General features: G+C 45.5%; 1 protein-coding gene across 1 annotated transcript in view; it reads right to left on the reverse strand.

The window, feature by feature from the left end:
• Positions 1-27404, reverse strand: part of GALNT17 (polypeptide N-acetylgalactosaminyltransferase 17) — a 205417-nt gene that overhangs the window by 99835 nt on the left and 78178 nt on the right. The window contains exons 3-5 of the mRNA XM_035559105.1: positions 27085-27251; positions 18795-18969; positions 16510-16707 (exon numbers count right to left, since the gene is read on the reverse strand). Of these exons, the coding sequence (XP_035414998.1) occupies positions 16510-16707; positions 18795-18969; positions 27085-27251 (540 nt within the window). The remainder of the gene's footprint in view (positions 1-16509; positions 16708-18794; positions 18970-27084; positions 27252-27404) is intronic.

Raw genomic sequence — 27404 nt, forward strand, 5'->3', positions numbered from 1 at the left:
CAGCTTCCCTCTCGCAACAAAGCAGTTACAACTCAAAACGTTTACCTGTTAAGCTGTCCCTGCACAGTCCCAGACGTGTCTTGCTGCAAACATTTGAAGACATTTCTCCTTAATTCCTGGTCTTCCCTGCACCTTCTGGAAAATGAGCCATGACACACGAGGCATTTGTGATGCACTGCAACTATGACACTGGTTGTATTTCCATGGCAACTCTCCCCCGCTCCCCTCAACTTATAGATATGCATTCCCTGCAGAGTTCGGCTGCAGCCACAGATCATTATATTTAATCTGAACAAGTCTGTACCTGAGTTGACTTCTATTTCGTGAAACTGCATAAGAAATTAAATTTCACTCACTATTTACTTCTCTTATATCCCAGCGTCATTACTTGCCGCGCTGTGCTGTTACTTGTTGGCATTTTGCATCACTACATAATGATCCAATATCAGATAATGTTAAGATGCAAAAAAACACTCAAAACACCAGACAGCAATTTTCTGCTCAGTTTCCCAATTTAACCTGAATTGATACTACATTGTAAGTTTGGATGAGGTTCAGGGACTACTCTAATTATAATAGCATCTTGGGCAGCAGCAGTCACTTGCATCCTGCCTTTTTGATACTGGCCTTGATAGTGCAATTAAGAGGCAAAAGGGAGAGCTCGTTTCCAAGATTTGTCCTAATGAAGAGTAAGAGGCCCCAGTGCTAAACCTTGTCATTTTATCAGATTGCTGCCTCCAGCCCAATATAGCCCTGAACTCCAATCAAATTCATTACATTTTATCAATATCTGCTTCAAACGGACATGTTTAGCTTCCTCTTCCAAGACTAAAACACAGTTTGATCATAAGCACACCTGGCAGGATGCAACATTCACTGTCTCTTTGCACCTCCTGCAAAGCTTATTCAGCTTACAAGTTGAAAAATGTTTTTTCCTCTCTCCCAATCGCTAGCACTGCAGATCTCTTCTGGTTGAGTCAGTTCTTTTCTCTTCCATCCCCAGAGGCCACCAAGAAGAGACACTCAGCAGGTTACACATGATGGCAGCAACCCAGCACGCCTTGCTGGATTCACCTCCTTGCCCCAAGGACACCAGGAGACAACAGCAAAGTGCACGGATGTAACCAAAAGAAGTTTTTTTCCTGCTGTCAGACCACAGAACCAGATGGAGAACGTACCCACCCTGCTGGGCATTACCCCTCAGCACGGGGAGCTTCTTCCTCCCGCATTGCTGAGAGCTCTGCCTATTGAGGAGCAGGTAGGATTTTCCTAGCCAAGCACAGCTTTCTCCACTCCCCATTAACCTTTTTTTTCCCCCTTAAAATGTAGCTCAGAAAATAGCAAAGTGCTATAGTTGAAGCCCATATCCCTGCGCACCAAGCACGCACACAGCCCTGCTGCTTATACGGGGCTGGATTCAAAAGTTACTTAGATTACACCTCACATGGTGCCTGGTAACAACTCAGGGTAAACATTTCCTGAAGGAAACATGGAATTATTTTCCTCCTCTTTGGAAAGCCACTGTAAAGAGCTGCCTTATGTAGAAATGGCCAAATGAAAGATGAGAGCAGGTAGGGGCTGGCGCATAGGAAGATAACATATTCGAAACAGAATGATTTAACATTTTATGCAGCCTTCATCTGAACTCAGCTGGCGTCCATTTCTGTATCTGCAATAACCCTTTTCATTTGATACCTGCAGACAGTAGTTTCCGCATTTTAGCCAAGCCTATAAAGATAACAGAAAATACACCAATCGCACTCGGTTATAACTGGCCATTTTGCAGCAATGAAGCCTAAACGAGATAGATTCCAGGATGAAACAAAAATGAAATAAAACCAGGATTTGCTAGTCTAAGATACGTTATTTCTTTGATGCTATCAGAGACACATCTTACATCTCTCTCCAGAAACAGTTCTCCATGTTCACAGAAGATGCAAGTGACAGGCAAAAACAAATCCATTTGGAAAACACATAACTTTAAATTGATGTATTCAAACAAACCCCACAACGTTATTTTGTCATATGTCATCCTCAAGCAAGGCAACGCATGGCAATGTACGGTTAGGACTATTGCCCATGCAGACACGACTTCGTGTTCCAGTCGTTTATCAGATACAAGGCGATCTGAGAGTTTGAATCATGAATGTCCCCATCACAAGTGCAGTCAAGTGCCAAACCCCAACCAGCACACGGGACCGTATTTAGATTTTAAGCAGTCACACACACACACCACATATTACCAATTACTGAGGACAGTCAAGAAAAAACTCTTTTGGAAGGGGAAAGCAATATTTTAGCATTTGCTTTTATTCTGCACTAGATACAATGGGATTTTTATTTTATTTTTTACTACTGGCAGGGAGGAAAAGGACCAAAAGATGACCCTAACCTACAGCACACATGCTGAGTATCTTCCTGTTCAGAATATTCAGCCAAGACATCAAAAAGTCAAAGCAGCAGCTGAATCCAGGGCTTCCCTGCCAGGGGTGTGCGTCCTCACCACAGCAGCAGGGTTATTGCATTTTGCTTTCAACCCCTTCTCATGTTTGATAAATTATACAGATTAGAAGAGCTTTAACCAAAAGGCCTGGAAGCGTATCCCAAAACGCTAAACAGTAACCTAGGACTGCACAGGCTTTGGTTTCCCATTTTCCAGGTCAGTGCTCTGAACTAAACCAGGCTGCGTCTTGCTGCCAGTTAGGACACGTCACACAGCTCTCAAAAAACAAAACCAGAAGCCCCAGGCAGGTCTGGCCGCGACTGCTACAGCGCCACCACAATCTCATTTTTGAAAAAATGGCAAAAAGAAGGAACTCAATGCAATCCTTTCCCACCTGCGCTCCAGAGGAGCTCTCCTGGGTCCCACTTCAAGTGCTGAGGGTAAGTGCATCACCAACTCCTTGATGGGGCACCAAACCTGGGTTTCCAACTTCAGCTCCTTTTTTGTTTCATCTCTGCAGTGTGCCTTTAATAAATCATTTTCCTTTAAAATAAACTGCTCCATTGCGGTGTTCACTCATGCACAGGAAATTAAAACATGTTATAAAAGTAATTTATGCACCCTGTTGGCTGCAGTGCCTGTGGAATATGCCTCCCTGGACACACACACAGAAAGCATTTGCACATATTTGATCTGAGTTTTGCTAAACAGTGCTAGAAATAGCTGAAAAGTTTTTCACTATTTTTTCCTTCCCCCCAGGTGAAAAACTTCATCAAAATGGACATTTGCACCAGGCAGGGTGGGGGAGGTACCACTAAATACGCCACCCCTGAAGAATCACGACGTTTTCATTTTTAAATAACAAGGGTGCAGATCAGTTCAAATTCTTTTCATTAGGAGTTGTCATATTGTTCTTGCTTTCTCTGAAAAAAAATCACAGGAGAAAAATAATTCCCAACCAGTTTTAATTTTAATTGATTCATATTCAATCCAATGAGGTCATGCATGTTTAATTATCATCATCTTTATTACAGATGGAAAATCAACTTCCTCTGATGTTGCTATGCTAATTATCATCTCATTTGTTCAGCAACGGCATCTAGACAACTGATCGAGATTATGGCAAACAAATAGGAAAAAGACCCATACAGAAGCCACTGTAAACAGTGGTCAAGGTTCAGCAAAGTAGTTCACCAAGTAGCTCACATTTAGCACCGTTTAAACACTCCTGTTTAAGCTCTTTGAGTTAGGAGCATGCTTGAGTATTTTGCTACATCACACTTCCAGTAAATGAAAGAAGACAAGTGGGAGGAAAAAATCATCACATTCATTTAACCGACAGGAATGGAGGTGCAGAGTAATTAAAGATGAGCCTTTCAAGGGATAAAATGTTTCTGAAAGGCAATACTGTTAAAAACATCTCTTGGACTAGACTGATTGTGAGGAATAAAGCATTCTTGGATAGATTTTTATAAATCCCCTACAGCACCAGTACGTCACCAGGCACCTATATATACCTTTGCCAATTTGTCCCCTGCGACTGTTCAGTTGCCAAGTTGCCTGTTGGTGGTAAGTTTTCTTCCAAACGATGTTGTCATTCAACACCCTTTAAAAGGCAGCTATGGGGACAGAGATGCAAGTAAACAAAATCAACCAAAAAACTGCCAACTGAAAACGTTTCACTTCTTTTGCCTTATAAAGAAGATAGGTAAACTCAATGTTAATTCTGCTCCAAGCAAGCGTAATTCTTCTACATCCAAATAAACTGTGGCATCTCAGAGTACAGTTATAGCACATTAGTGCAATGATGCGCGTGACCCAAAATAAGAACATGAGGACCAGGAGACTGCTCTCCAAAGCAGCTGGGTGTACATATCTTTGAAATGGTTATTAAGTTCATTTAAGTACCAAATTAAGCAAAGAGTGGGAGGAAAGACTGATGAAACTATAATCTGATCTCCTGATCCAAGTTTAACCTTGGCTTGCGGCACTGCCTGGTTTTATACTTATTTTTAATTTAGTAATGCTGTGATGATTTATTTCTATGTTAAAGCCTATTTCACAAAAGCACAAAAAGAAGCTACTGTATAAAAAGAAAATGCTCCCTCGCAGTTAAAAATGAACCCATTTCACTAGGCATGCAGGAATTTCTTGACTAAGCTAACCATAAATCAGCAAGGGAAAGACTGCTCACTGGAAAAAAAAAAAAAAAAAAAAAACAGTTATGCTGCATTGTCTTTCTGCAAGGCTATTTCTTGCTAAAATGGAGAGTGTACCTCTGTTGTACAGCCCCAACAACTAACAGGCCTGCAAAGCTCCTCAGTTTATGTCAAGACCTCTGCAGCAATCTCAACGCAATAAGTATTTCACCACACAGAGCATTAAGTCCCTTCTGATTGCCGCTTTGGTGTCGCAGGCCTGAAGAGGCCATCAGCCTTGTGCCAGTCCAGTAAAACTACCAATCCTTTATTATACTTGTCTTCATGAATACCCATGTGAGTTTACTTGGCAATACCTATGTGTGCCCATCCCCAAATCAGCTGGAACAATCAACTGTGGCTAGCAGCAAGCCAGCCATCTGCTTCCCCAATCTCCTCATTTCTGTTCCTAAAGTAAATGGAATCTCTCCTCTCCCTCCACTTTCCACTTATTTTTAGCCCATCCTTCAGTCAGAGCTCAATTCCCCGAAAGTACGCAGGACTGCATATTGCGTGCTTCCCTCTCTCCTTACAGCTGCATTTTCCTCCAGCAGCAATATTACAGCAGAAACATTACGGTTGTTGACCAGCAGCCAGAGAGCTTTACAATACAAAGAGAACAAAATAGCATTTAGATGCGACAGACCTAAATCCGGAAACTCACTCAGATGAAGGTGAAATACCGTCACCAAACCTTGTGATCTCAAAGAAAAACAGATTTTTTTTCCTCTTGGAAGCGGTGACCAGACTCACAACTGCCCATATCTAAGTGCAGATGCCTACGGACAAATGGCAAGGACAAAACCCAGTGCTCATGCAGTTTCTTTTTTCTTTATACTTTCAACCTGCTTCTGAGATGAAACTCACACAGCTGTCAACTGAACCAAAAAGACAGGATTAAACACTGGGGTGACGTAACATTAGTAAGTGTTCATGTCCCTTTCCTTTACCAAGAAGCAAAGGAAATGCAATAACACATCCTAAGTCATTGTGAAAGTCGCGGCTGTACTGAGAAGAGAGAAAAATCCTCGGGGGAACTGCTCTGGGCCACTTCATGCTCTGTTTTAAACCAAATTATCACCTGCTTTTCAGGCTGATGTAATTAACACTATAATGGCACCACTCACTTACAACCAACCATCTGATCCCTCTGCAGTCAGAGCAGTCTCGAACGACGCCGTTATGCTGTGTGCATTGCTCTCCCCAAACAGCCTCGCATCAAACCCTCTCGTCTCCTCTCTTCCAGTGCAAGAAGCCCACTGACTGGGCACAGGGGAACTTCTTGATTTCCTAGGAAGAAAACCTGAACTGCATCCCCAAGGCCCTTCTCAGTGTCAGCCTTTGTGCCTGTCTCTTTGGCCACAACCATCCTCATCACATTTTAAGGTCCAGCTCCAGTCCCACTCAGGGCTGCCACTGGCTTCAACATCCCAAGCAGCCCGTGCCCAGAGCCTGCAGCTCTCCCACTCTTTTGGTTTTCTGCGTACTGAAAGTTTGCACTGCGAGGAATTCAAGACACTGCTTTTTGGCACCCAGCCTTGCCATGCTTAAAGAAAAATTTCTGTCATTACAATAGGAAAAGAAAAACAAACCACACTTATTTCCCCTAAAAAAAAGAAGCCAGAAACACTAAATCACGTGGTTGTTAAACCCCACATGGAAACAGAGAGTTTATGGAGAATCTCTGCCGAGCTCTCAGAAACCTGTCAGCTGCTCTTTTCTCCCAGGGCTGGACTTGACAAGAACATCTACGCTAAACCGGGAGTGCAAGAGAAGGCAATTATAAGGTGCACATCTGTGAAAATGATTGATGGTTTTTCTAATTGCAAAGAAAAATAGAGCAGTGGTGTCGGCAGCAGCGACAGTAACAGAATGGACTATTGCCTCTGCTGACATCAATCTAACACTTAGCAGAGGAAAGACCTCTTTCAGAACATCTCCAAGCAGCGACTTGGGGAAGAATTTACAAGGACTGTCGCATGTGAGCTTTCCTATCTCTAGGAAGCGAGGAACCTCTCGGGGCCGATCCTGACAGCAGGCTGGGTGCCGCAGAGCAGCCCGCCCCTCTGCCCAGCCCACGATGTCCCCATCCTGCAGGGCAGAAGCCTCCTCCAGCCCACTTCTCCCATCGGGCAGACGGGCTGGCTGCAGCCACAAAACTTCGAGGTCTTCAGGCACCATGAAAAACCACCAACAGCTGTTTGCTAAACACTTGTTTTTCTTCCTTCTTGATTTATTTTTTCCTGAAAGGAAATCATATACACAGAAAGGACAAGGAAATAGAAGGACGTGCTACACTGAGATTTGAGCAGCGATGCTTTGCTATTGGCTTGTGCTGGGCTAACAGAGACTCCGCAGCAGATTATCATTCCTGCCTCCATGCCCGTAACGTTAAAGACAAGGCTGAAGAATGGTGGGGACAGGCTGCAGGGCCACTACTCCAGGGCAGACAAGCCCAGAGCAAAGCCCTGTCTCCAGCCGTCCCTATGGGCACCCCATTTCTTTGCTTCAACACAGCGGGTTTGAACTAGTTTCAAAAAAAAAAAAAAAAAAAAAAAAAAAAAAAAAAAAAAAAAGAGGTGAGCTCACCCAGGCATTAATCAGAGCAAAGCGAGCGCTTGTCAGATCAAGCTAAGAACACCTCCAGCCTGACTGCTCATTAGCAAGTACCCACTCGTCTTCTAAGGATCACAGCAGCTACAAGACAATTGGGATCTGAGAAAGGTGTTCATTAAACACCAAGGTGCCCAGCATAGAAAAAACAGGCTTCCTCAGCCATCATATCATGGGAAAGGCTCGGCCACAGAGCTAATCAGAGCAAAACCCTGCTCCCAGCCTCCCTCAAGGAGCATTTTGCTCTCCCCAGATCAGCTTGGGACTGGAAGCAAAGCAGGTGTCCAACTTGGGGACCCCAAAAATCTTAATGAGCAGTGAGGACTTCCACCACCACATCCTCCCTCCACATGGGACTGAAATACATGAGCTGAAGCAGGGGCTGCTCCCCATGCTGGGGGAAGCACGTGCAGTGACAACCCGGAGCCTCACCAGATCCTTTAGGATCAGCTCAGCTGATGCTCTTCCAGAAAGCTTCTACAGACACTGCTCTGCTATAGCTGCTGCTGTGCTGAAGGGCTCTACAACCCAGCAGTGCTTCTGCAGGCAGCAGGCTGTCACTACTTGCAGTAATTTAGAGGTGTTGATGAAAGCTGTATTCTGGAGCCTCAAAACAAAAAAAAAAAATGGCAACTAAAACATGTTTGAAAGTGTTTTTATTTCCATACGAATGCAAAAATTTTCAGCAATAACATTGTCTGCCAGTCCTCAGCCTGTTCTTTGAAGGAGCCAACGTTACATAACCCACAACTCCATCAAGCACCACAGCCCCCTGCCTGGCTGCAGAAGGCAGCAAAGATCAACTTTTCAGTTCTTCCCTGAAGACCAGGGTGGATGCACCTCTGTGTCTGGGGATGGGAGACCACCACCCCGGAGTCCCTTGCCTCCACAAAACAAACAGCCTCTTCTCAAAGCCTGAAATACTCTTTACGATTCCAACCTCCAGTGCTTGGTTTGAAGTTTGCATTTCTCTGATGTGTCGCTGTCTGTGAAAAGCGACGGGGACGTGGGGGCTGTGTTCTGGAGACAAGCTGTCTCCTTCAAAGCGTGGTGTTCCTCCATCCACAGGACGTGTGCCCACAGCCCACCGTGAAGAACAGCAATGCTTACTAAAAACTAAACCTGTACCTAACTAACAGTGCTCTCAAAGCTACTGCTTGATCTGGGCTTGAATCGATTGTAAAACAAATCCCCCCAGGAAAAGTCTTCAGAGTAAGCAGCAGGAGAGAGCCGGTGGCTGGGACATCCACCACGCATGCTGGGCTGCCTTTGGAGTCACTCCTCTGCTGCCACCAAATCACCCCCTAACTACAGACACACTCTGCCACCTCATCCACTCCCTTGCTCTCTAGGTAACTTTTACCTTATCAGACGTCCTTCCACATCACCGCGATCCTCAGGTCTCCATGACGTTCATTGGCCACTCACCCACGCCACAACCGGTAGGCAGCAGGCAAGGCACTGCTGCCCTGCGCAGGGAGGTTTGTGCCCTTGGTCCTGCCCCGCTGCAAAGCCAAACAGCACCACAGCCTGAACAGCAATGCTAGCTCTGACCTCTCCAAGAAGCTAAAATAAATCAAATTGAAAGGCCAGAATTATTAAAAAAATAAATAAATCAGAAAACCCCATACAGGCAGGCTCAGCAGTGACCTGAACAAGTGACAGCAGCAATGCCACCAGGAATTACCAAAGCCACCCTTCCCTGGCATTTTCCTCTTGCAAGTTTCCACAGCTGTGTTTGTGCTCTGGAAAGTGGGAAGGAAGAGCGGCTACAGCTGTCCCAGCTCACCAGCTAGCATGGAAATCAGGCACTTGCAAACGCCACAGATGGCCAGACCGAGCACGCCGAGATGAGGCTGCAGCCCTCTGCGCCGTGCCTGCTAACGCGGGTCTAGTGAACAACCCCCAGGATACGTTCTGGCCATTAAACATGCAATGCCCACCCTGCTGCCTGCACCCATGTGTACATGGTTTGCAAGCACTGGGAAGGAGCCGTAACCTCGAGGTTTCATTTGGGCTCCCCAGCACAGCCCGCCAGCAGGGTGGTGCTCTGGGAGGCAGAATTTTGAAAAGCCTCCAGAGCTCCCAAGCGGAGGCAGCTGGGAGCTCGCCGGCATCAAACACTCATTGCTCCAACCGATGGGTATGATAATAGGGATCTATTTTTCCTTTAATTTAAACTATGCCTATTTATGTGCCACTGACTGAAGAGGACAGAGAATTAAAGTGCACATGAAAGAAAATCATAGCCCTCAGCACTTGCTCTCAAACACTCTTTTAAGTTTGTTTGATGAAGGGCTGCTATGTTTTGTCACTGAGCGCAATTGCCTCGATTATCACTTCTTTGTTTTGAATACCCACCTCAGAAGTCATTAAATACTTGCTTCTTAATGAGAAAAGATTGGTTTTAGACAATAAATCACTTAAATGCCATCTGCTAAAGAAAAAAGAAATTCAAAGAGCCAAATTCCCCCAACTCCTTTTTGCGTATTTTCCCCTCGGTTTCAGATTTAGAGAGAAAAGACGTTTGTATAATCCATCAACAGCAGCTTTCTCGTAGGGGAAGTGTGAACAGACCACAGAAAAGGCTCCACTTGGCTTTGACTTGCAAAACCACTTCATGGACTACTTTGAAACAATTCAGCCAGCGGGATATGAGCACTGTATATTGGTGTTGCCCCAGATTGTTTTGTTTTTATTCATAAGATTATTTCGGTGAAAGCAGGCTGACTGAAGCCTAATTTTACTAGCAATTGTTAAATAATTCAATACCCATCTTTTCTGTCTCTTTAATGCCTCTGAAAAATCAAAACCCTTCACAAATTAAAGGCCAAATCCTGTTTACTCTTTCCTTTTCTAAAGCAACTTTGACATCAATAAAGGCTGTTTTTTGTGACTAGGGCTCAGATTAGAAGTTCTGTCAGTGCAAGTATTTATTTATTTTTAAATCAGAAGCATGCTTTTTCTTTTTTCCTCCTTTTAATCAAAACACTTCTCTTATATAAAGCCTTAAAAACACAAAGGCAAATTCTTCCAGCGTGGCTAGCCACCTTTCCTCATGGAAATGACTTATATTAGCATTTTATATCAATAAATGATGACTCCCTTCAGGAGGGAGGATTTGCTCTCCCACCCTCTGCTCACCTCTGCAAAGGACAATCCTGGAGGCTAATTGTCCCTGACCCAGTTATAAAGGCACTTCAGGAAAATTCCCTGTTGACTTTGGTGCCCAAAGAAGGTCTTGAAGCTTTACCTGCAAGACGCCTTCAATTTAGCAGAGTGGTGGTTTCAGTGAAAACAAGCCCCCACTTAAACCTGCACCAAGCTGGCCTGAAGGCTTGGGACTAGAGAGAGGGCTCTCCTCCACCCCAGGAGAAACCCAGCCTCCTCCAGAGCAGCAATCAGCACCCAAACCCCGTTACCTAAAAGTGCACAAAAAAACCCACCTCTGGATGGTCACTTGGCCAAACCGGCCAAGCATGAGCCTACTCAGGTCCACGCATCAAGACTGTGTCACAACACACTGCTGTCTACAGTGACAACGTTGGCCACGATGCTCAGATGCTGCAGAAACATTGATCCTTTCCTCCAGAAGCTTTTCTCTAATTTATAGAAAATTTGCATAGCTTGTGGGGTCCGCTCCCAAACCCAGGTGTTAGGTGGGAACCTCGCCATCCCTGCCAGTGGGGTTTGGATCAAGCCCAGCTCCTGGCTGTGGCCAACAGTTGCAATCAAGGACAGTTTTTCAAAAATCATAAATGTTCTGAAATTAGATGTGGCACTAACAAACATGTACAGCTGGTCACCACATGGGCTACCGTTAACCATCTACATATGTTTAAACCTCGGGTGCAGGAGCTTTATAGTCTTTCAAGCAGTGACATAAATCTGTTCATCTTGTAAAACCTGACACTATTACAAATTATTAGACACCCTTCTTTTATGCTTTGTACTAAATTATGTAATGGTAAAAATGACCAGACAGAGAATTCATCATAAAAAGGCATGACATAAAAAGGCAATCTGAGCTTCGAACCATCCAAAGCTCATGGCAGGTTTCTCACACCACAGGGAATCTCTGTGAAGTCTGAGAGCTTAAAATTAGCACTCTGGTGAAAGTCACTTTGTGCAGTGAGTTGGGGTTCACTTCTCCCCAATACATTTAAAGACAAAATCAGGAAAGTCAATTAGACCTTTTTTTTTTTTCCCCCTCTGTGGCTTCAAATCATCACCAAAAACCTCATAACTAAAGGCAAGCCCACACTGATAAAACTAAAAAGGTTTCTGTAAAACTACTTTTGAAGCTGGTAAAACGCTTGATGGTTGTAATTTAATCCAGAGGTGGATGACAAAGTTTATTGAGATCAGGATTCTGACCTAAACCTTCTCTCTCCCAGAATATAGGTCCAAGCAAGACTGCCCCAAATTAAATAGTGATGAAAAAAAATCCCTTTATGTCTTCTGGTAGGCTGTTTACAAGTTGTCAGAGGCCTCTGTCCTGACTTGAGCCAGTCAGGAGTGGCCTTAATTTTAAGAGTGATATACCTGGAAGCATGAGTCTCCAGCAAGCACACCAAAGACAGCCGGGGTTTGATTTATTCATATGTTTACATAAGGTGCCTGTACCAGCTCTTCCCAGAGGCACTCACAAACTCTTACCTGTGGCAGTACATCCACACTGATCTCGGACTGGTCTAAGGTCGGCTCCAACGTTCACTGAGGCCGTGAGGACTTTTGCTATAAACGTGGCAGCAGGATGTCGGCCCCCTGGACAAGCAACTGCAGCAAGTAGAGGGGTTGGAAGGGAATCAGACTTCAAAGATTAGAAAGCATTTGTGTGGTCAACGCAGAGCTTTGTTTTCTTTGATCTGCTTATGAAAAGGGGCTTTAGAGACAGAGACGGGTCACCAAAACCATTATTTTATCTTTGTGTTTGATTTAAACTTTATATAAAGCCATTACAGAGCTCCGTAAGTGTTCTGCAGCTGTTGTGACATTCACACACATCCAATCCCTCTAAGCAAACACCTGCACTCAAGCATCTTCTCAGACATACCAGGTGAGGTTTCCAAACGCAAGTTCGCATTATCACCCCATGTCTGGCTCTTATGGAAATCAGCTTTCCCTTTGACTTCCAAAGCAGCTACACCAGAGGAGGGAGAACATTTTACACCTGTCTTTACACAGAAATGGGAACATTCCTGCAGTTCGGAGATGCTAGTTAAAGTCAGGAAGCACTAATTTTTAAAAATATGCAGTGCTTGTACAAACAGCTTCCTAGGGAGCTTGAGATTTTTCAAGAACAAAACCCCCAAGAAATAATCCCTGAAACTCTGCCCAGCCCTCACAACATCACCTGCACGTAACAGTCTGCAACAACTCGGACTTGCTGGAAGCCTTCTAACAAGACTGCCATGCCGAGTACTTGAAAGTTGGTGAAAATACAGCAGTTTAAGCAAGCCTGTCTAGAGCTATCTACAGAGGTTTTTACGTGCTGCTGTAACATGCTGTCCCTGCAAAGGTGCAGCCACACTGCAGGAATGCCATCCTAAACATGAAGGCTCACTTGCATCATTATGTATGACGGGAGAAGTTATTCCTAAGAACTGCTTTATTGCTGCGGATATTTAAAGGTTTGAGCATATCCCGTGTGTACAAAAGCTTCAGGCTGTAACAGCTGCCTGGAAAAAGTCTCAATGGCTAAATTAAAGAGGAAAGAACACACCAATCAATTAAAATAAAGAAAACACCACATTTTTGTGCTTGTGAAAGCCATCGGGGGATGATGGCTGCTGGAAGCAGTTAAGGAAATATATATTTTTTCAGAAACAGCTAGAGATAAGTATATATAAAATAATAGCAAAAACACCACCACCACAAATCCTTATGGTCTTACTACAAATGAAACATGACAAGAGTGGGAGACCTCAATGTTATTTGCAGCCTGTGACCAAAAGGGCAGTTTATAGGGAACACCACAAGCATTTTGGTGAGCAGTAGAATTAGGCACCTTCTCTCCACTCATGTGACATTCAATAACCTAAATCCCCTTCCATTTTTTCCATCTCAAACTCAGCATCATGTACGCAACCAGGATAAGAGCTCTCTTTCATAAGTATGTTGCAAGAGCAAATCCATTAGCAGTTGAGGCTGAGATAACAGGTAATTGGGTGGGTTAACTCAAATTATTTTCATCTTTAGGAAAAAGAAACAAACACCATCAGCTTTTCTGTTCTTTTACAAACCATAACTCTCAAAACCAATTTCTTCCTCACAGTGATCTTAATACTAATTACATGAGCTTTTGTCTTCCAACACCACTAAAGATTAAGTACCACATAAAACAGCCACAGCCAAGCCCCATCCCAAGTCCAATTTAACCTTCTAGCTTGCTCCCAGCTGGCCCCCACACACCACATGCCTGCAGAGATGCCTCTGTCACCTCTGAAGCCACCCAGGACCCTTCCTTCAGCTTCAACACAGTTAAGGGGGCTTGCTAACTACTACAGCTATTGGTCAATGCTTTTGCCTCTCAGACTGAGCAGATCCACCAGACAAGTGCACAAAATACAAAGCCAGGAAACACATTATATTCTAAATAATCTACCGGTGGGACCACCAGGGTCACAGCACTCTCGACGGACCCACCAGCCAAGCACCAAGATTCAAGTCTCTTCTCTCTGGAGGCTTATGTGCTCTACTGCCAGTAGAAAAGCATGACGGCCCTAATTTCCGTGTTCAGGTAAGTGTCCTCATCCTCAAGTCTGCTTAATATGCACTATCTGCTTACTTGGCTTCTTGAAGAGACAAAGATGCAAGAGTGCATTTAATTGTTTTCCTGAATCAGACCCCTGGAGCCATCGATATGTCACATTCGTAATTATAAATCATGAGTCTTGCAACTGGAGCGCAATCAGCAGATCTAGCCATAAATCTTCCAGATATCAGCAATTTCTCCAAAGCTGCTTTTTGACAAAACCTGATGCAGCATGAACTAAATCAGTCAAGCAGAAGAAATTGCTGGTGCTGGAGTTCACAGCCTAGCACTGCTGCAGCAGCAAACAGGCTCCATACCCTGAGAAGCCCCCAGAAAATCACGATCTGCCAGGTGGGAAATGAATCTGTCCTGAAGACCATAAGAAGGCAGATCCCACCCTGGGAATAACCTGCTGCCAGACCAGGTCAACGTGCAATTTCACAGCATTCCCAAAGACCTGTTTTAGGCAGGACACAGAAAGCATCAGCTTTCTTCTGTTCTTCCTTGATACACAGGTTTTCTGGACCCTCAGTAAACATTTATTGAGGACAATAACAACAAAGGACTGGATAAATCTTGGCTACATCTCCTAGTGCAAAGAACTTCCAGATACGTAAGCACGCATGTATTCCTTTATACATACAAATTAACAACGTTTGAACTAGAAAATTCAAATATCTTCACCAGAGCTCATGCTGATGCAGAAAAGGATCTATATGATGACTGTTTAAAACGTCAGTTACTGTCTGCCTCTTTCATAAGGACTGATTTAGACATGACACATTACGCTGGGCAGAATTTTATCTTCTGGGCAGAAAGTAGTCAGAGGAGGTCCGTAAGCCTGGCAAGGAAAGTCTAGCTGTGAAATGCATGCACAACAGAGTGCTAAGATCGAAGGTGTCTTTGTGTATTAGAATTTTAAATGTTAATGGAAAAAATAGTCCAGAAGATGTATTACAGAATCCAGGTATTATAGCAGTCCTAGTCATTCAAAAAGACTTTCTTGTGGGAAAATTATTGGACAGAGCAGCAACCTGGAGCCAGTTTGGGACCAGGCCATATTTTAGATGAGTTTCATGCCATCAGCACTCTGCCTGGATAATTATATCTTGTGAATTATCCATGAGAGAAAATTGCCTCCAAACGTGTTCCCACAGCTGTCTGTCTCCAGTCTTCACTGCTGAATATTTGGTAGGGGCTGTCACTCCGGGGCTCACGGGCACACTGGTGCCCCTGTCTCAGGCAGGGGAATTGCTCTTGAGGCTGCCATAAAACTCGTGCACCACGGATATGAAACAAGCAAAGAAAACCAAGACACACACGCACACACACATCCCCCAAAAAGGAACAAACTGCCTTTTTCCACTCCCACTCTTATCCTAAAAAGTCACTCTAAAACTAATGTACCTTTGTATATGGTAATTTAAGAATTTCCTCTAATCCCACGCATAATTACATGGAGTACTGCACTGGTATCCCTTTCATACACATACTGTCATGAAGTGCATAGCGTTCATAGCATTATATGACAAAAAAATAACTGTAGTCATTTATTTCTGGTCTGTATGTGGTTACACAACATAATGCAAAGAGACAGTATTTTTCCATTAGCTTTTTGTTGTGGACACTACCCATTTATCTTTCTCATAATCCTTCCCCCAGTGCATGTTAACAACGTTATTTTAGTAAGCTGTTTAATTATTTAACATCACCACGAGGCTATTGGGTCTGGTACAGAAGCTGTTTCCCAGAGCAGGGCACAGAGGCATTGCCCATCTGTCCTGGCTGCCTTTAACTCCTGTGCCCCAATTCCACACACCACAGCCCGAAGCAGCAGTGTCCACGTTACATTCCCCATATTTAGGGGCTGTCAAGAGGAAATAACTGAACTCCGCAGGCAGCACAACCCCAGCCTCCCGCCCACACTGAGCTATTCTCTCCCCTCCTGCTTTTATGCTTTGCCCAAACGGACTTGTCCCATACCTAAAGCCTGAAGGGGTTGGGGCAACATTTCAAAGCTGCTGACCATGCAGGCCTCTCAGCATTAGAACAAGCTAAGATCAATTTTTATGAAGTTTACCCTGAAAGGAAATGCACTTTTTATTCAAGAAAACCCAGTGCCATATTTCATGAATTCACACTTAGTTCATTATACAGGAATAATCACCTCATTCCTTATGATTTGCAAAATCGTAATGCTATAATTGAAGTAAAGCGACTGTCGAATGCAGTTAAACATAAGACCATATAGATCTACACAGCTCCTATACCCCCCTGTGTTTCTGCACATCATTACCAAATAACACCCTTTCCCAAAGCACCCCAGCGAAACCCCTCCCAGCTTGTGTTACAGCCCAACAGGCAGCCTCTCTGAGCTGCCTCCTGTTACCATCCGATATCCAGCCTCTCTAAGCTGGCTCTCTTATTTTATCTTTCCACATTTTGCCCCGTCACACCTCACTGACAGAACCAGAGTGGTCCCTGGCTCTGTGACGTACCTGATGGGCAGCGAGGGGTCCCCAGCATCCCACCAGTCCTTGGGAGGGCTGATGTACATGCACCACAGCTCCCAGCTGTACCCGTGGGCAGAGTTCTCGTAGCGCTGCACCTCAAAGTTGTCCTGCTTGATGTTGTCGATGGAGGGAAGAATGACCCTTCTTCGATTCTCCTGAATTCGCGAGAGTACCGGCTCAGCCCTGGGTGGTAAAAAGAAGCAAAGTGCAGGAAGAGATTATTAATTTCTCCCCAGTTTGCAGACAAACACTGTTGCTTTTCTACAGCTTGTACACTTAAATGAGGATAAGGAAACGGGTCTTGTCACTGTTCAGTAAATAAAAGGGAATTTCGTGGACCCCTCTCTGCTGTCATTCACAAGTGGCATCACGCCTTCAAAGAGACGTAGCAAAACCAACCCAGTGGGGGCCGGTGACCAACATGAGGCTCCTCGCAGCGCCAGCGAGCAATCCTGGACTGTAATGCACAGCCCCTGTCCTACTGATCCACTCGCCTCTGCTTCTATCAGCACAGAAATTGTGCTCAGAGACAACACATTTACACCGCCAGGATTAAAAAGTTATTCCTGAAAGGCTTGCCAAGCTTTGTCAGCCACGGGGGAGATGCAGCGAGAGGTTTCAGCACTTGCGTTTGATGGGATTTCCTGCCTGGACGCATCCCTTGCGTGGGGCAGCAATCGGAGTACACGGATGCAGCCCTGCGTGTTTGGGGAGTTTTAGCACTCTCCTACACAACTGACTACTTCTATGAAAATTCATGGACAAGCTGAGGCTATCAGCGCAAGGAAAAAAATGATTTTCACAAACTAAGGCGTTAAGCTGTTGAAATGAATTAAACCTCTAAAACTACAACTTATCTCTTCCTGCAGAGCCAGTACACTATGTTTTCTCTGGTATGCTGGTTTAAAAAAGCATTATTAAACAGTAATTCCACATTCAGAACTTTTTAATTTTCAAAATTTCTATATTTTTAAACTGAGCTTTCCTGATACCTCTACTAAAGTAGCAAAGAAATCAGCCAAACCATTAGCTAAGGGCCAGACTTGCAGTATGGACTGACGCAACGGCCAGGAAAGGCTCTGAAAAAGTGCTCAATGACCACCTGGAGACACATTTCCATAGAAGAAATATGGACCATCAAAAGAGACAAGTGGGGAGAAGGCTCAAGAGGAAGGCTCTATAGCTACAAAATTCAGCTTGGGGACATGCAAATGTGCCCAGAGCAGAATATGCTCAGCCTCACCTCTGCAGCCCAAGAACCAGCGACAGAGCAGGTTTGGTCTGCCAACACAAGGAACAACTTCCACTCTTGGTGCCTCCAGCAATAGCAGTGGTACAAAATATCAGAGAGCCATGCCCGTGCCGCAGAAACGCTCCCTCTCTATCTCTAGAAAAGCTGTTTCAAGAGCTCAGTAAATTGTAGCTTCCTCTGTATACCAATAAAATTGGGTGTGAAGACTTAAGTGACCTTGAGAGGAATGTTTAGCTGGGAATACAGATATCAACATAAGAAACAACTCCTAAATACACTCTTCACATGCACTGTTGTTATGAAAAATCCAGTAACTGCAAAGAACTCTTTGTTGCTGTTAAAGCCTTTTTCTAGTGGATGTCGCTCTCTGTTCAAATTAGACATAAGTTAGTAGCTTCTACCTCCAGTTTTCTAAACTTGGAGCATTTATTTTTTATACTTTGTTAAAGAGAAAAACCACTCTCAGTTTCCTCTCACGATCTAGATTCACAGAAGCTTAAACCACTTGAACTCAAATGTTTCGAATCTCTCCAAAAAAAAGTCCATATGAAATACCTTTCGCTGCTTTCGCACGTCTGCGCTTATTCTTTGCTGCAGAAAAAACAAATCAATCTAAAACATCAGCCTTCCCCAGTGGGATCCAGCTGCAAAGGGCAAGAATGCGGGAAATGCTTTCTCTTTCAATCCCTTGCTGTCTGCTTTTTTTTTTTTTTTAATCTTAAAGTACTTTGGGCTAAGAGAACAGGAAATCAACCTGAAAAACAAACTAGAGCGGATGGAGAGGGTGGGGTGTCCATCAAAGGAGGGAATAGAGAATGATTAGAGAAAACAAGAGCAAGAAAAGATATTCCTTATGTCATCTCAGCATATCTCACCAGTGGCCATTCGGTACAGAAAGACAAGATTAATAAGCCACGGGTTTTCACACACATCCTTACAAAAGGACAGACCATCCAACATGGCAGTGGACACCCCGTGCACACACACTGTAACTGGGACCCTGAGGTTGAGCACCTACCAGCCAGCAGTGAACTCCACGTGGGCATCAAAAAATCCAGTGACCTGGCCTGTGGCAGCCTTCCAGCCCTCAATGCGTGCGCGGATAAGGCCTTCCCTCTTCTGGTTGCGCACCACCTTCACCAGCCCCGGGTATCGTTTGTTGACATATTCCTCCAGTGGCGCCTTCAGTTCCTCTAGAGAAGTACCAGAGAGCCCGTTGTAAAGGCACAACAGTTTTCACCTGAAACCAAGCAGCTGTACTGATGGACACCAGCGTGACTTACTGGAATCAGACACCACCCCTGGAAGGGACATAATTATTGGTAACTAAGATTCAGTCAATGCTGCTTTGCAAGAGACCACTTTCACAGACCTGACTTCGGACTGACCATGATAGGATTAGAGAGGTTTTGGCTTTATATAAAAGAGCCTCATAACCATGTATCTTATGTTCATTGGGAACTGCAGATCATGTAATTATGCTGTCTACGCTTGTACATGGGCTGTGGCTGAGAACAACGTGGATCTCTCGGTCTGCAGTTATGACCAGCACCGAACTTCTCTGTACTTACAAGTAGTCAATTGAGCACAAACAACACTCTGGGTTTTTGAAGGTGAAAGTATATGAAGGGTTGTAATAAGTGGAAAATACCAGTATATTTTCTCAACAATTTGGAAAAGCCTCCAAAATTTCAACCGCCCCATTTGAGAATCTTTGAGATTCTCAGACTAAGATTTAGTTTCGGTTCATAACACTGAAAACCATCCCATGTAGGGGCACAAGGTGTTCACCTGCCACGTGCACCCTTCCACCTTTCAAAACACTCTGCCCAACACTAAAAACAAAGAAATTCCAATTTCCAACAAACATGCCCTGCTACACATGTACCACAGCGTGGTGGGAGTAGCCACCAGCCTCCCGTTACAGAACCCGCACTCTGTGCCTGTTTTTTCTAGTGCTCTGCCTTGGTCCTTTTACCTCCTGGTGTATCAGTTCATACTCCTCACACATACTCCCTTTTCCAGGAAGAAAGAGGAAAAAAAAAAAAAAATCACCAGATCACCACTAACATAATCCACAGGTTACAGCAACAAAGCAGTTCCTACGTGAAGAAAACAGCAGTGGAGAGCAGAAAAGTGAACAGTAAGTCCCATCTGTTGGGCTCAGCTCGAGATCACATCAAAGGATACGGGATCCTCTCTTCCCTTTCCCTCCATGCCTTCTTCCAAGTACATAACATGTGCTTTCTTCAAACTGCCTTTTTGGGATTGTTCCCCTCACATACCAATTTCCCCAAAGTCTCATTTCTCTTTTATGCTGAAATGGGAATAAAAAGAATAAAGCAAATGAGCCCCTTCCTCAACTCAATGCATCTGCATCACATACACACATAACTCAGCAACTTCCATTTCATGCTGAGCTACTCGGAGAAAAACCAATGTTTTATGGAGACAACAACTCTTCTGAATGGTTTTAAGGGGACAGGGACATTGGCATACGAAACCCCACAAGCCCAGTACCAGCCTTTCACGTGTTTTGTCATTAATACTGCAGACCATAGCATTATACTAGATTGAACAATTAAAACACATTTAAAAAAAATGGAGTTTTAAGCTTCCCCCGTTGATGGGAAACAGAAAAAACACTCATGAGCAGCTTGAAGGAGAGTGTAGCTCTAGCGAGCCAGGAAGAACTGTAACTTTACCTCTGGAGTGTGGTGACAGGTGGAGCCTGAGAGGTGCCTACCCCACCGTGCTGTGTAATGGGCAGAAACTCCCAGGGGAGCCACAGCTGCATCCTCCTCCTGCCTGAAAGGGTGCTGGGTGCCAACAGGTAAGGAGCACACAGGCCAGCGCAGCACAGCTGTGCACGTGTCAAACATCACGAGGCTGGACCCCCGTGACCAGGAAGGGATGCTGAAGGTGTTTGGGACTGAGCATCATTTTAATCTTGCACCTCCATCAGCAGAGGCCAGAGTTGCCATCCCCTGCCCACAAGTATCCCTAAGGGACTGCTTCCCAAGTGGAGAAATGCTTGGAGACAAAAGCATTAACCAGACATGGGAAACGTGGCTCCTCCTTGTGCTATAGGCCTCCTGCACAACCTGGCACAGATTTCTGGGCTGGTTCCCCTGCTTCCCTCCCAGTCTGCCCCAGCACTTGCCTTCTTGGGCAAGAATTAGCTTTCTCATGTGCCTGTGTAAGCCCTCACGACAGGATGGCTGCACACCTGTGTTGGCCTCAGGCAGCCTCTCACACTTGTGAGCAGCTCTGCAGGAGGAGGGCACAGTGCTCAGCAGGCAATGAGCATGTGGCACACCTGCCTCGGTACGAGGAGGTACCTCCCCAGCACCCAGCCAGCAGGGTGGGCTTTAGATGTCGTTTCTCAGCATGTGCAGAAGTTCAGGTGCGAAAAAAACAGTATCAGGGATCAAAAGTGAAATCCCACTCTCTGGGAATGCCCTGCAAAATTCCCATTTGAGTATCAAGCCATCCCTGCAGGACTGACATGGCCGTGCTGAAAAGCACCAACAGCAACACTGCTGAAAATGAGAATGTCCACAAGATAGTGCACCATTGACAATTTTAGCATGATATCCAGCTCAGAAACACCACTGCTTCATCCCTCCTAATCAAAAGTGAGTCTAAGCAGCCCATGAACCCATAAGATAACTGTATGGGTGGATCTACAGCGGCTACAACTGGCAATTTGATCCCAGCTGAGCACTGCAATGGAATTTGGATACCCCTTTCTCTTATATCTTATGGCATTCCATGCATCCTTCACGGATGCTTACCTGGGCCATCCTTCACAGCACACCCACATCATTCCTGAATCTCAGTTGTTACAGATGCAATCAATACTTGCACATGGAGGCATTTGTGAACATTTGGTCTTTGCCATTGCACAAGCCACTTAGAGGGAAGATTTGCAGAAAGAAACCATACAGAAAATGCCAACAGGTTCAATTTCAATCCTCCCTTTTGTTCTCCATCTGTCTGTATTGATCTTCACTGAAGGGCGAGTCCAAGAAAGTAGAATCCAATAGACCTGTTGCTCTATTAAAAAACTGAGCTGTCAGCTATAATGACTTATGTTACGTATTGCAAAGTATTTTGTCACCTACATGCGCTTTCTGGGAAATAGGCCTGCCAAAGAAATTGAACCACCTGATGCCACTAGAAGTAACTATACCATGGACATCAGCCCTGAAACAACTGAAGGAACATCCACTGCTCCATGTTTAATGCTGCTAATCCTGCCCCAGTTAAAGCCCCCAGAACCAACGGTGGGAACTACCCAGTGGCACAGAAAGAAAGGAGCAAAGACCAATGGCACCAGAGGAGCCAAAGGAACCACCAACAGTAGAAAATTTCTTACACCACGTTCAGCCAGGCTTAGGGAGCGGACCACGTGTCCTCTACGCCCCTAAGGAAAACACAGGAGTGTTTGCAAGGCTGAGCCAGGTGGGAAAAGTCCACAGAGCCCAAGGCTGTTATCAGAAACTGCAGGCTGGAGGACACCCGGGTCGGGGCTGGGAATGCTCCAGCGCCATGGGAACACCAGCACTCCCTTCTGCCCCGTGCTCTCGCTTGCCTGAAACACCGAAGCTATCGTGGGCTGGAATTCTACAGCAACCCACAAAAGAAACTCTTTCAATGGTCAATAAATGAACGTACAAATTTTGGCAACGAGACACAGATCCAGGTGAGTCTCTGAAGCTTTCAATGTTTGCAGGTAAATATTCAATATGAAACTGTGAAAAGGGAGCAGGTGGATGAACCAATTCCCGTATGGGGATAGAGACCAAGCTGGTCCCACAAAGTGCCTTCAGCTCTAACTTTCTGGCTGACTAAAGCCAAAGAAATAGGAACAAACCAACAAGGTTTGCTGCTCCCCTCCCACCTCTGCAGGGACTGAAAGCCTGAGTCCTGATTGCCAGTGGGATAGCACCAGGTCAGCTGCAATTAAATAACCCATCTTCAGGTTTGAGCAACTAGAATAATTAGGCCAATATCTTGGAAAAGCTAAGACTCAGCTTCTTGCAAGTCTGTTAAAAACTGACCTCAGCACACATGCACGCACACTGCAAGCGAGCCAGCTCCTGGGAGAGCGCACACAAACCGCTGCTGTTGGTGTTGAAACCAGCTGCAAAACCAGACAGTGATACATCAAGTCACCGATAATACTTTACACGGGGGCAAATTACAACCCCTAGCATGTGTACCCGGGTGTAGTCAGCTACTCTAAGCACACTTTTATTCAAAGGTTTTCTTTTATACCAGAAGGTTTGCTTTTCAAAGAGATATTATCCCAGATTAAAAACATTAGAAGGCAGACAGCAAAAAAAGCAGGTGTTGATTAAGCAACAGACTCAGACAAAGTGTGCAACTGTGAGATAACACAGCATCTCAGGGGCATGCTGCTGCATCCCTCCAACAACCTACGAAACATGTTATCACTCAGAAACACAACCTGTGCACTCACTCTGTAATTACACCCCTACAACAAACACAAACAAAAGCAGCCTCCAAAAAAAGTCTTTACAAAGTATAATGTGCAGCTCTAGGGGGAAAAGAACTCAAACTACAACTCCCCAAGCTTCTTCCTTGAAGAAGGGATTTTCTTCCTGTTACAATACATTCTTATCGTTTATCTATTTACAGCTCAGATAGGAAGAATCAGAACATCCGTGTTTATTAACTTTTAATCTCTCACTGCATACTTTTATGTTGTGCGGTGTTGTTGTACAAATCACATTACAACAAAGCTGAGGGCAAAAAGTGTCTACGGAGCCTTCATGAGCAGTTTGTTCCAGTCTGAAACTGCAAAACACCAAGAGGCTTTGCTCCCATCTCTGCAAGCATTCAGTGGGCTGCCTGAAGGGCAGACGCCAGACCGGGGTGCCCAGGGTACACACGTCTCACCTCCATCCCTGCGACTAATTTTAAAACTTGAAGCTGACTTAAAAATCCCAGGGGTCTTTTAATACTTGGGTTGGGAAAGCGTGTTGCTCTTACATTACCTATACATATTCCCAACCTGTATTTCCTCTTCATGTTTGTGAGAAGTATTCCCTGGCAAAAACCGCACCAGAACCCCGCACCCCCCAGCTTGCAGCCTGCAGCCACAGGTTCCCGTAAGCCTTCAGTGACTTGCCCAGAGGTTGCTCCTGGGAACCCACCTGGTTTTAATATACCTATTGCTTTTGAGTCCATGCTCTCTGAAGGTCAGTCTCCTGCCTGGTGTACAAAACAGAGCCCAAAGGCTTTGCAACAAGCCGTACGCCCACAGAAGCCACCCCTCAAACAGTCGCAGCTGCTCACCAAGAGGCTCCGGTAACTCCTCGTCTCGTTCAGTGGAAGCCACCCACACGCAATCCCACCCCTGCTGCTTGGCACTAGCACTTGCTTCTCCAGGAGCCATCGCTAAATCTTACAGCTTATGAGAATCTATTTTCCTGTAATTATTTTCCTATTGAAGATAAATCCATGTATTACAATGACTTTGTTTGCAATATCCGAAGTATGAACTGCAAGATGTTGCTATTGCTGCTCACAATTACTTCCTACCATTAGTGTGAACTATATGACAACGTTATTGCCATTAATAATTTTTTGCTGTCATTGAAACTCCTTGAAGATGCAGACAATGAACGCATAGGTCCAAGAGATATGTATTTGTTTGTATCATTTCTTTTACAGGAGAAAACTAGACTGTTATACGCTTGGAATGAGCTCTCCATAAACATCTGCCAAGTTACCTCATTATCTTCCTCAAATCCCTCCTTAAAAATCTCATTTGTCATGATGCCTACAAAGACAACAGCATAGTGCTGACGTTATTAACTAACCCTACTGGCTAACAGCATCGCCTGGTTCCCTCAAACTGTTCCCAACTCCCATTCTCCTTTTACACTTCCCTGGGAAGATCTGTGAGGACACAACCACCTTGGTGCTCACGTTTTGTCCAACCCTGGTCTTTCACAAGGGACCCTGGATGCTCACACTCCTGATGCGGTCAATGCACCCTCTTGGTGGGATGCACAGAGCACGCTACCTCCATGTGCAAGGAGGTTGGCTTTTCCCAGCTCCTGCACATGCTGTAGGCATTTCTCCTCCCTCAGTGTAGCTCCTCTACCTGCATCTCCCTCCCCAGCCAGGTGGGTGCCACAAGGCACTCTGGCACAACCCAGGCACCTTGGTCAGCCCGGCTAAAACAGGCACAAAGAGGAAATCCCACAGCTGTGAGTGCTTGAGCACGCACCAGGCTTTAGCCACCATCGTCGTGCTGTCCTGCCAACACTCTGCCACCAACCAGCCCCACCACCAAACCCCCCCCAGCACTGCCACAGCCCTTGCAGCAAGCCGCCAGGGAAAACACTGGCTTGCAATCTCAGTGGTGGATAAAGAGATTTCATTCCACATCCTCAACACCAGCTGCAGTCTCAGCTTACTCAGGGGATGAAGCTTTTTGAAAGGATTCATTTCACTGTCTCATGTCTTTCAATAGTGTCTCCAGAGTCCTTGACTCAATATTAGTGCTGCATACTGAATGACTGGTGGAGGCTGTTGAGAAACATATTTCTTTGTGTGTAGCAGTGGGTACAAAAGCTCAGTAATTATTACCAAGGGGTTCTCTAATAGAGCTCTTCTCTTCACCCCATTGGCATGGTTCAGTTTTGAGTAGCAGCATCTCATTGTGGTATTTCAAACTGGGCAATACGAAACACTGCAACAACAGGTCACCTGCGCTTCCTCTTCACTGTTTGAATTGTTCCAGCTCTGAAATCCCACAGCTTCACTGGTGTGCATCACCCTAGCTTCTGTGCTAGAGCTGCTGTGATTTCCATCAGCTGTGGAGCTGGCCTCCTGTTTCTTCTACTAGTAATTATAATTCATCAGCTTTCTATGGTGCTCATTACTGTGGGATTTGAGTGCCTATTTTTGCAGGCTTGAGTAGCTTGCTGTGTACCATCTCATCTCACTGCAGACAGACGAGTAACCTCTCAGACTCCCTGTTCTTCCTTTCTCATCACAGAATCCACAGCCCATGTCTATTATTTTTTAAAATAATATTAAAAGCATGCAATGTAAATGAAGGCGGCAGTAATCAAAGTAACAACCATTTGCTGATCTTTGTGAGATTTTAACTGCTCAAGTAATGTTACCAACTGCACACTGGAAGAACAGATCTGGGAAGAATTCAAGTCTGAAAATGCTTCCATGTGACATTTAACCTCTGGAAAATTTGTGTTATCAAAAGCCAGAAGGGAAGGCATTTCGACGGTGAGATTGCAAGAAGGTTGAACCAAAACACGAGTATCTAACACAGGAAACCTAACATCTTCCTAACCGAACATCTTCCATTTTTTAATGGCCTGACTTATGTGGGTCTGTATTGGGTTTACATGGTCAGGTTTTGGTTGCAGGGGGGCTGCAGGGGTGGCTTCTGCGAGAAGAGCCCAGAAGCTGCCCCATGTTAAGGGCCAGTTTCAGCTGGCTCTAAAGGGCCCTGCTGCTCGCCAGAGCTGAGCCAGTGAGCAACGTTGGTGGCGCCTCTGTGAGAGCAGATTTAAGAAACGGCAAAAGAAAAGTGCTGTGCAACAGCAGCTGGGAGAGCGAGGAGTGAGAAGCAGCCCTGCAGACCCCAAGGTCAGCGCAGCAGGAGGTGCCCCCAAGCACACAGTAGAAATTCCCCTGCAGCCTGTGGAGAGGCCCCTGGTGGAGCAGGCTGTCCCCCTGCAGCCCATGGGTCCCACATGGAGCAGATCTCCATGCTGCAGCCCGTGGAGGAGCCCCTGGTGGAGCAGGTGGATGTGGCCTGGAGGAGGCTGCAGCCCATGGAGAGCCCCCGCAGGAGCAGGCCCCGGGCCGGAGCTGCAGCCCGTGGAGAGGAGCCCACGCAGGAGCAGGGGGTCTGGGGGGAGCTGCCGCCCACCCGTGGGGGACCCGTGCTGGAGCAGTTTGCTCCTGGGGGATGGACCCTGTGGTACGGACCCATGTGGGAGCAGTTCTTGAAGAGGTGCTGCCTGTGGGCAGCCCCTGCAGGCTCAGTTCGGGAAGGACGGCATCCCATGGGAGGGACCCCACAGCACTGGAGCAGGGGCAGAGAGTGACTGTAAGGGGCAGCAGAGATGAAGTGTCAGGGACTGACCGCAGCCCCCATTCCCTGTTCAAGATCGTATCAGACCACATGCCTCCCTGCAGCATCACCACTGCCAAAGGAAGCAATTCCTCCACGAGATCTGAAGAAGTTAAACACCCTCCTGAGGGTTTTGGAGATCCAAGATCCCAGCACTACTAACCTTCATCACTGTTGTCATCCACAAGGATAATCTCCTTCAACAGGTGAGCTGGTGTATGATTAACAGCGCTGTGCACCGACCGCAGGATAACCGACAGCGCTTCGTTCACGAAGATGAAGATAATGGAGATCTGGGGTAGGTCCTTGCCGTATTTCAACTCTTTGCACCTGCAGCACAAAGGAGAAAGAAAGAGAAAGACGGGGTTAGCAGAGCACACGCTGCAGCACTTAGAGCTGGGCATGCGTTTAATACATGGCAAGGATGAGGGCCAACACTGCACTGCTTTGCACAGTGTGTATGTTAGTGCCTGGGCATAACTT

The sequence above is a fragment of the Cygnus atratus genome, chromosome 20 (genome assembly GCF_013377495.2).
Source record: "Cygnus atratus isolate AKBS03 ecotype Queensland, Australia chromosome 20, CAtr_DNAZoo_HiC_assembly, whole genome shotgun sequence".
Taxonomy (NCBI): domain Eukaryota; kingdom Metazoa; phylum Chordata; class Aves; order Anseriformes; family Anatidae; genus Cygnus; species Cygnus atratus.